We start from the raw sequence: 9284 nt of genomic DNA, 5'->3' as shown, positions 1-9284 counted from the left end.
TAGCCACGGGCTCCCATTGGCTGCGAGGGCCGCCAGTCACTGCCTCCGCCCCTCCTTTGGGCGCTCTGCCAGCCGTTTGTCACCTGGGCTGAGGCCGCTGGGTTCTGCCCGCTGCAGTTCGAGTTCGGATGCCCCATCCCGCCCCACGAATTTAGGGTTTGGGTCACGCCTCGTTCCCTCCCGCTACCGGTTCAGCGTAGGGGAACCCAGAATCGCGTCTTCTCCAGGCCAAGCCAGACACTAGGGCTCTTGGAATTGCCACCCCTCTGTGTCACCCCTGAGGCCTCAATGAGGGAATGTCACCTGGGCAGGAGAGGCGTAAACATTCAGTGGGCAGGAGCGTGGGCTGGCTCTGGATGTGCAGCAGCGAGCTCTGTAAGGTGACTGGGTGAGTTGTGAAGTGTGTGTGTGTGTGTGTGTGTGTGTGTGTTGCCTTCTTTCACATGCATCCTCCTTCTGTGTCACAAAGTGTATCTCTGGCCACCCACCCAGTTCTGGAAAGGGCACAGGGTGGAGCAGCTGGCTCCAGGACACTAGGGGAGGAAGAACTTTCTGATCCACTTGCTTGATGCAGACACATCCCAGGGTAGGGACTAGGGCTGAGATCCGTGGTGCGGATGTAGTGATTGGGAGCAGTGGAGCTAGGGTAAGGAGGGGGCTGGAGGAGGAAAAGGTGAGAACGTAGAGGACACACAGGCCGGAGCAAGACCGTAAAGGGCTGTGAATGCCGAAGTGCTGCGACAAGAGCTTGTGGGAACTGGGGTAGGAGCCCAGGGGGGCAAGTAGGCGGCGGCCGCTGCCAAGGCAGCCATCTAGTAAACTAGCTGGGCGGTAATCCGAGTCCCTCCGGGCGCCCCATCAGAGGATGGCCCCGCCAAGCCACCAGCCTTCGCCCCGCGCTGCGAGCCGTGGTCCCGGGCACCTCGGCCGGTTGCTGCCGAGGCAGGCTGCGCCCCCCAGGCCACCTAGGGTACTACAAGCAAAGGGGGCGCACCCGCGCTTCCTCCCCTCCTCTCTCCCGCTGGGAACTGGCCAGAACTGATTCCCGGAGCCCCCATTGGCTCTGGGAGGCGGTGGAGGGCCAGGTCCCTGGAGCCCCGGCTGGGGGCGTCTCCCCAAACGGCACCCACCGCCCCCAGGCTCTGCCAATCCCTGGGCACGCCTGGCGGACGCGCGGGAGGGGGGAGCCCCCGCCCCTCCCGCCGGTCAGCGTCACGCGTGACGTTACGCGTGATGGGTGGGAGGGCAGGAGCAGGGGCGACGCGCCTAGAGGAAGGCGGGTCTCGGAGCTGCAGAAACCGGACGCCCAGGAGCTCGGGAAAGCGTGAGTGCTGGCTGCCCGGGGTGGGGGTGGGGTTCGGCGGTCAGGGGAGTAGGGGACTGAGGACTGAGAGGGAGGGAAGCCTGCCTTGAAGTGTGCTCTCCGTCCTATTCGGATTCAGTATCCGGTTCTGGGGAGGTTTTTGGGGCCCGAGGGGAGGTTGTTTGGGGGGAGGAATGTTAGGGTGAGGCCTCATGTGGTTACACATTCAAGTGCCTACAGTTGATGGATATGGGTTGTGTGTGTATGTGTGAGTGTGCAAGTAACGGTCTTTGTGGGCTAGTGTATGCAGGGCGTGTCCACTGTATGTCTGTGTAGGGCATGTGTGTATCTTTGTGTGTGGGTATGTTAGTGTGAGTGTGTCAGAGAGGGGAGGGCGTGCCTTCCAGTGAGGGAGGAAGTGTGGTTGGAGAGGATTAGTCATATTGTAGGATTTTGCCTAACACAGCCAGATGGCTGCTTCAGGCTTTCCTCTCTGTACTAGGTGGAGAGGGCACTTACCGAATCTCCCTTTCTGGACCTAGGTGGCTCAGGGAGAGTTGGGAGTCTGTGGCAGCCCTGTCCAGCTGGGGAACAAGGAGGGCCTTGGGCCATTCAGTGTGGGTTGAGGAAAATGCCCCCGGAGAGGTGACTTGTGCATGCCCATGAGCAGGCATGCCTGGCTGGCAGCAGCTTCACTTATTTGAGATCTGGAATAGATAAGCCCTGGAGTGGCCAGTGAGCCCTTGGTCTCCTCCAATCAGGGGCTGGGGCGTGGGACGGCTTATGCCATCCTCCCAAACAGCCTTGGGGGTTTGCATCTAGGTCTCAAGGCAGCTGGGGCCTGAAGCTCACATGAACTTGGATATATATAATGCTTAGAACGTACATTTTTGTGCATATAGGGCGCAAGAGAAGCTGCACAGGATTAGTGGCTTCTCTTGCATCAACCATACACATGTAAATCCTCACTGATGAAAATCTGTACCAGGCCAGAGTGCAAAGGAGATCTATTTTTCCATTTGTTTTCTCCTACCCCTCCTCCCCTCTGAGCCAGGATATTGCCTGGGAAACAGCTCCTCCCTCTAACCCTTGCTTACCTATCTGGAGTCACCTTGAGCTCTAGTAGAGATTGGTGATAGGCCCAGGGACCAGGGCAAGGCCGCCAAAGTTTCCCACAAGCAGAGCTCTTGAACTGCCTTGGAGTCCTCTGACTCTGGTCTTTGCCCTGCAGAAAATGGGTGAGTTGCCCTTAGATATCAATATCCAGGAACCTCGCTGGGACCAAAGCACTTTCCTGGGCAGAGCCCGGCACTTCTTCACTGTTACCGACCCCCGAAATCTGCTGCTGTCTGGAGCACAGCTGGAAGCTTCACGGAACATCGTGCAGAACTACAGGTAGACTGCTACCCCATCTGACCCTGTACCCCAGGGTCTCATTCCCTGCCATTAATACATTACGTTTTGCATCTCTTTCCCCAAGCTTGAGAGTGACCCTGTCCCATTCCTCAACCCCCTTATTCCCTGGCACTGTGTTGGAATCACAGACAACTATGGCACAGAGCTTTAACCCAGAGAATTTTAGGGTGTTTAGGTTGAGGTGGCATTGATCTTTGTGGGTAGGAGGCTGCTATATGCTTCACAAACCCTCTAGAGGGACCTGTCCCACTGCTAAGTCACCCTCTGCAAGGACAGAGGGTCTCAAAGTTGAGTCTCCAGGAGGAAAATCCCCTGTGATGCCCCTAGTCATTTCAACCCATTGGAAACCAAGATTTAGGCAGAAAGAGAAGGCCACCCTTCTTTGTGTGGCTAGAAGGAAAATAGAAATAGGAGCCCACCTACCCTTCTGGGATGATGTGGTTCTCCCCCAGAGACCAGAATAAAGGAGAATAAAGGAGCTCCTTTATTCTGAGATTGGGGGCCAGAGTTCCTGGTCCTCTGCCCAGACTTCCCCTGAGCTGACTGGTCAGGGCTTTCAGGGGCAGATCTGCTGCCGAGAATTACCTGTCTCTTCCTTGCCATTCTCTACAGGGCTGGCGTGGTGACACCCGGGCTCACTGAGGACCAGCTGTGGAGAGCCAAGTATGTGTACGACTCTGCCTTCCATCCCGACACAGGGGAGAAGGTGGTCCTGATTGGCCGTATGTCAGCGCAGGTGCCCATGAACATGACCATCACTGGCTGCATGCTCACCTTCTACAGGCAGGTCCCGTCCCATGTGTCCCCTCCCATGAGTCCCTGAAGGGTTCCTGAGCACTCTATCCAACCAGAGTGTAGCTTGATGACTCAATGACGCCAGCTGGGCAGAAAATAGTGGGTGGGTGGGAGCTTGTGTTCGAATCCCCTACATTCCTCAGAACTCAGCCCCGGGGTTCCTCCCACCCCAGAGACAGTGTATGTAGTTGCATAAGTGGGGAGGGTCATGTAGGGGTCACCAGAGCAAGTTCTTGGGTTACCAGTTGGGTCCCTCCTGAAGGCTTGGGAATAACCTTTTGGGATTTCATTATCAGGTTTGAGGACCAGGGGTACTGTAGGGGGTGGAAGTAAATGTCTTTGTTCTCTCAGGAAGACCCCGACAGTGGTGTTCTGGCAGTGGGTGAATCAGTCCTTCAACGCTGTTGTTAACTACTCCAACCGCAGTGGCGATGCTCCCATTACTGTGGGGTGAGAGCTTGTCCCCGGGGACTTCTCCAGGGGCCCACCACTGCTCCCTCTTGTTTGCTCCTGTTCCCAGAATGCTTGTTCAGCTAATGACCCCAAGCCCTCCTTGCAGCCTGTCCCTCTTCCCCAGTTTCCTGGCCTGAGGGCACGGCATCCTCCTATGTTTGCTATGGGGTGGGGTGGGGTGGGGGGTGGGGCCCCTCCTCCTGAAGGGGTGGGATCAGAGCTTCCAGACAAGTCAACACTGTAGCAGGGGAGGAATTTCTCTGCCTTCCATGCCTCATGTGTTGAGGGTTTGGCACGTCCTGAAGGAAAGAACCACATGCTAGACTGTTCACCTCCTACATTGTGTCTTGACTCTTCCACCCACAGGCAGCTGGGAACAGCTTATGTGAGTGCCACCACTGGTGCGGTGGCCACAGCCCTGGGACTCAAATCCCTCACCAAGGTAAATGCCCCCCATTTACCCTTTATTTGTTTCCCTTTTCTCCATCACTTGTCTATACCAACCTATAGGCTCCCCACATCTCTCCCCCGAGAGCTCCTCACTACCCCATGGCCCTTAGGGCTTCTAAGTGACATCTTGCTTCCCCCAGCACCTGCCCCCCCTGGTTGGCAGATTTGTGCCCTTTGCAGCGGTGGCAGCTGCCAACTGCATCAACATCCCCCTGATGAGGCAGAGGTGAGTGGCTCCAGCTCCTGGCATGCATGCCCGGTGTGCAGGTAGGCACGTTCTTCCACCATGCAGAGTAGCCCAGTCCTTCTCCTTCCCCAAACAGAAGTTTCTGGGCATGGTCTCAGTCTAACTCTGGGGTCCTGGGGTAGGAGAAATAGCCTTTAAATCTATGACATCTGAGGGGACCCCAGGGAATAGCTGCCTGTGAGGGTATTACAGGTAGGATTTGGGGCCTGTGATCTGACTCCCACCCGCCTTCCTTTTCAGGGAACTGCAGGTGGGCATCCCAGTGACTGATGAGGAAAGTCAGAGACTTGGCCACTCGGTGGCTGCAGCCAAGCAGGGAATCTTCCAGGTGGTGATATCAAGAATCTGCATGGCCATTCCTGCCATGGGTGAGGCAGAGGTGCCTACGTGGGGCATGGGAGGCTCTAAGAGAATGCGGGGCCCTCTCTTAGAGGGGCTTTGAGCACTCTGGAGGCTGTGACTCTGGGGGGAGTGGTTAGAGCGGTGAAGGGGATCCACCCCTCCTTAGGATCCTAACTTTCACTTACTAACTCCCTCCTTTTCTGCTTCGTTCTCCCCACAGCCATTCCCCCCGTGATCATGGACACTCTGGAGAAGAAAGACTTCCTAAAGGTAGGTCACTCTCACCTTTCCCGTCTTGGAAATGGTGGTGGCTGGAAGCAGAGGTGACCAGTCCCCAAGCCTGTTTCCACCTTGGCCTGAGTCTGAGTTGTGCCTCTTGACTGCCCCACCCCTGTGCTGCCCCCTCCTTCATTCATTCAGCAAGAAGGAATTGGGCTGAGGTGAAGGAACACTAAGGGAGCAGGAGAAGAAGATAAGGGAAGGAAGGACATGGTTTCTGTCCTGAAGAGAACTGGTGTCACTTCAGAACCTCTGACACACACAGGGATGGACTACACCACAGTCACACTTGACATCATATTTATGCCATCACCTGCTACCAACAGTGAGACACACAGGCTCACACGTGCACAAACAGAGCAGAGATGCAAAGCACAGGGATACAAGCTCATTCACTGAATCATTTATTATTCACAAGTATATATTGAGCACCAGCTGTGCCCATTGGAGGAACAGAGGGGTGGTTCCTGTGGCTGGAGTGAATGGAAAAGGGTGTGTGAAGAACAGGAAAGGGGACCAGTTCATGCATGCCACTGGGCGCAGGAGGAAGCGAGTGGAGGATTAGAGGAGGCTTCCTGAAGAAAGCAGCTTCCAAAGGAAGTGGGGAACCAATTCTCAGAGGGGAGACTGGGTGATGGAACACTAGGGAGGCTGTCAGCAAGCAGGCCCTGGCTGTAGTGGAGGGTGGTGATCTGGAAATTCCATCCATGTTATGGACTTGGGACAAAGAAAAGGGCCACATATCAGAGGCTCCAAGGCAGGATTGGTGGGGTAGAGCTGCAATGGGGGAATGGGGTGGGGCCGGGGAGGAGGGGACACAAAGCCATTCCACTGTCTCTATCTCCCCACAGCGTCGCCCTTGGCTGGGGGCACCCCTGCAGGTGGGACTGGTGGGCTTCTGGTAAGTGTGCAGAGACTCAGCTATGGTGTGTGAGAGCACCCTTTCCATGGTGGATGTGATAGATAGTTATTGATTTCAAGATGTTTATGTACATCATTCATTCATACATTTGGCTGGTAGAGGTCTTGGACACTTGTAGGGCACGCTGTGTGTGTTAGGGGGTGATCTCCATCCTTGAAGGTCAAGAGTCTAATTGAAGAGATTCTAGTCTTTTTTTTTAATATTTTATTTATTTATTCATGAGAGACACACACAGAGAGAAAGAGAGACAGAGGGAGAAGCAGGCTCCATGCAGGGAACCCAATGCAGGACTCCATCCTGGGTCTCCAGGATCAGGCCCTGGGCTGAAGGCAGTGCTAAACTGCTGAGCCACCCGGGCTGCCCAAGATTCTAGTCTTCATCTGAGAGGAAAGCATGGGAATGTACCTTTTGGTCCCATCCAGGAGTTTCATACACATTTAATTGCTGATTCTGGCACTCACTGGCTGTGGAGCTCTGGGTCACTGCTCCGGAGGCTCTTTCCTCAGCCAGAACCTAATGTCAGCCCTGGCTTTAATCAATCTCTACCTTTCTTTTGGAGCTATCTCTGGAGATGGGGTGGGGTGCAGGGCGGGAACAACCTTAGGTCAAAACTTCACAAAACTTTCCAACGCTCTTCTCCCCAGCCTGGTATTTGCCACCCCCTTGTGCTGTGCCCTGTTCCCTCAGAGAAGGTAAGTTCCACCCCTGGGCTTGGCTGGGCCCTCTGGATTGGTCACCACATCTCTGGAAACAGCCAACCTTGGGGTCTTTCAGTGTGTTCCAGGGGGAGGCCTGGCAGGCACTAAACTTATTCTGGGGGTGAGGATATGACAGTGAGCTGGGCCTTCTGGCAGTCGAAGATTATTCAGCCTGGGAGGAGGGAGGGTGATGACCGTTTAGCCTGATGAGGTGGAGCTCACAGGATACTTAGCCCACCTGTGCTGTTCTGTTGCAGCTCCTTACATGTGAGCAGGCTGGAGCCAGAGCTGAGAGCTCAGATCCGTGAGCAAAACCCTGACATCGAAGTGGTTTACTACAACAAGGGGCTTTGAGGGAGGATCAGCCCCTGGCCCCCTCCCTCACCTCCTTGTGGCTGCTGCTTTAGCAGAGCCTTACCCTCCTGGCCACTTGCCCATCTGCCTGGTACTGGTTGGGGGCTTTGGTGGGGAAGCAGCCATTGAGAGCAGCAATCCATTAGGCTGAGAGAGGTGCCCCAATTAAGCCTTTTTCTGTCCTCTCTGGTTTCTAAGAGCAGGGCCACATAATCCTTTTCTCCTATGCTTCTATGTCTACATGTATACATATACGAGACATGCGCACGTGCATGTGTGTATCTGTGTACATGCCGTCCTGGAAGCTAGGAACAGACACACTGTCCTCGGATATTTTGATATCTGGCCTCTCTCCTCGGCATTGTGCCACCTGTCAGTCAGCCAGGCTACACGACTTTCCTGCCTCAACAGTTCTACTGGCCAAGTCATTTCTAGTGGCACCTCTCCCCTTCTGGACACAGGAGGAGCCCCAGGATCACAGCACAGAGTCTAAGGGACACTAGCAGGCCCAACTGGGCTGAATCCTTCAGATTTCTGGTTCCTGGGTCCCAAAGCTGATCCAGGAACTGGGGTGGCAGAGGAAGATATACCAGGATAAGGGAAGCAGGGGTTTTATGCATCCTCCACATCCTGAAGTAGATCATTTCCTCTTCTCTCCTCTATCAGAACAAAGGAGTGTCAGTATCCTGTACCACTCTTGCCATCTTCCCATCTCATTCCCACTGCAGTGTGGGCATCTTTGGGTACAATCTTAGGAGTTCTTGGTCTGCTCTGACATCATAGCCTCAAATCTACACGTACAGTCCCAACTCCTTCCCCAAACCAAAAAGCCATGAAGGCAGAGCAAACATTCCCCTTTAAGAGCTCCCACTGCACCCTCTTACAGAGGGACACAGCTGTGGGAATGGTGCTTAACCTCCACAGGTATCTGAGTGGATGTAACTAGGACACCCTCAAGGGCAAGTAGGCCCTGAGTGTACAATCTTAAGACAGGAAATTTTGTCTTCTGTTGACTCTTGTCAGACATTCAGCAGAACCCTGACCCTAGCTTCTCTTTTTTGAGGCTTAGCCCTGCTCCTACCTCTACTCCCACTCCCACCTCCCAAGAGGAAGAAGAGCCTGGGCATCCATAGGTGGTCTAAATGGGAGATAGGCATGGGAATGGGAGTGTAGAGTGTAGAGGTACACTCATAGAATACAGGGCTGGACCTTGACTTCAACTCCTATGAGCTCTGGCTGAAGCAATGGGTGGGACAGATGAAGGCCCCAGTGGGATCCCCCAAGAGTACTTTCCTGCTCCTTCAACTATCTGCCATCAGTGACTAAAACTATGATGCCATTGCTACTCAATAAACTGAAAACCTGTCTACTTCTTGATCTTCACTTGATTCCGTGTCCTAAGTGTCCAGGAAGAGCCGGCCTCCTGCCGGAGGCCTTCTTTTTCTTCCCTTCCCACAAAATGTGGGTCTTAGTCTCTTCCCTCCCCTTCTGTAGGGCACCTCAGCCCCCAGCAGAGGGCGCTGTGAGATTAGAAAATCAGTCCTCCAGCAGCACCCTGAGTACTACTAACCTACAGGGCATGTAGATGCCTTCTCTTCCCTTTGCAGACAGAGTCCTGGCCAGGAGTTTTGATCACATACCTACATACCAACCCAGGCTCTGGGCATCTGTGTTCCCTTCAGGCATTTGGCATGGGCTGGTAGTTTCTGGTTCCCAGGGCAGCCTCTGGAGAGAGGAAGGATAGAGGGCTAAGGACTGTCCAGCTCTATCAGAGAGGTTAGGTCACCAGCACATCCTCCATACCCCCAACAGTACAACACAGGAACAAGCCTGTTACAGACCATTTGCTAGTTAACACCCCTTCCCCCATCCCAGGACCTTCCACTCCCTCCTTATGTAACCACCCCTCCCCCCATTTTTTTCCCTGGGAAAAATGAGGCCAAAAGTTCATGTCTATGAACAGAGAATGAAAGCTACCATTAAATAGTTTAATAACTGCATCTCTTACCTTCTTTGGAAGATTCA

The 9284-nt window shown here is 54.3% G+C and overlaps 1 protein-coding gene across 2 annotated transcripts; it reads left to right on the top strand.

Moving 5' to 3' along the window:
• The first annotated feature begins 956 nt into the window (after positions 1-956).
• On the top strand, positions 957-8628 carry SFXN3 (sideroflexin 3). 2 transcript variants are annotated; one of them, XM_077877954.1, is made up of 11 exons: positions 960-1324; positions 2535-2698; positions 3332-3506; positions 3870-3964; positions 4334-4409; positions 4558-4643; positions 4905-5032; positions 5227-5276; positions 6137-6186; positions 6852-6899; positions 7163-8628. In XM_077877954.1, exons 2-11 carry the CDS (start codon positions 2538-2540, stop codon positions 7257-7259), a joined length of 966 nt encoding a protein of 321 aa, XP_077734080.1. In that variant the 5' UTR covers positions 960-1324; positions 2535-2537; the 3' UTR covers positions 7260-8628. The 2 variants fall into 2 exon arrangements, 1 of the variants encoding a protein (XP_077734080.1); XR_013368042.1 differs by lacking the exon at positions 7163-8628 and having other exon boundaries at positions 957-1324; positions 4905-5043; positions 6852-6903.
• The last annotated feature ends 656 nt before the right edge of the window (positions 8629-9284 follow it).

This window comes from Canis aureus, chromosome 29 (genome assembly GCF_053574225.1).
Source record: "Canis aureus isolate CA01 chromosome 29, VMU_Caureus_v.1.0, whole genome shotgun sequence".
In the NCBI taxonomy this organism is placed as follows: Eukaryota; Metazoa; Chordata; class Mammalia; order Carnivora; family Canidae; genus Canis; species Canis aureus.
This window is presented reverse-complemented; position numbering and strand designations above follow the sequence as displayed.

What these genes read in the sequence shown, in the direction of transcription:
- SFXN3 (XM_077877954.1), top strand. Translation starts at nt 2,538, where the DNA reads ATGGGTGAGTTGCCCTTAGATATCAATATCCAGGAACCTCGCTGGGAC. An exon ending in ATCCCCCTGATGAGGCAGAG is followed by an intron (nt 4,644 to 4,904) that starts GTGAGTGGCTCC and finishes CTTCCTTTTCAG; the next exon opens with GGAACTGCAGGTGGGCATCC. An exon ending in GTGGGACTGGTGGGCTTCTG is followed by an intron (nt 6,187 to 6,851) that starts GTAAGTGTGCAG and finishes TCTTCTCCCCAG; the next exon opens with CCTGGTATTTGCCACCCCCT.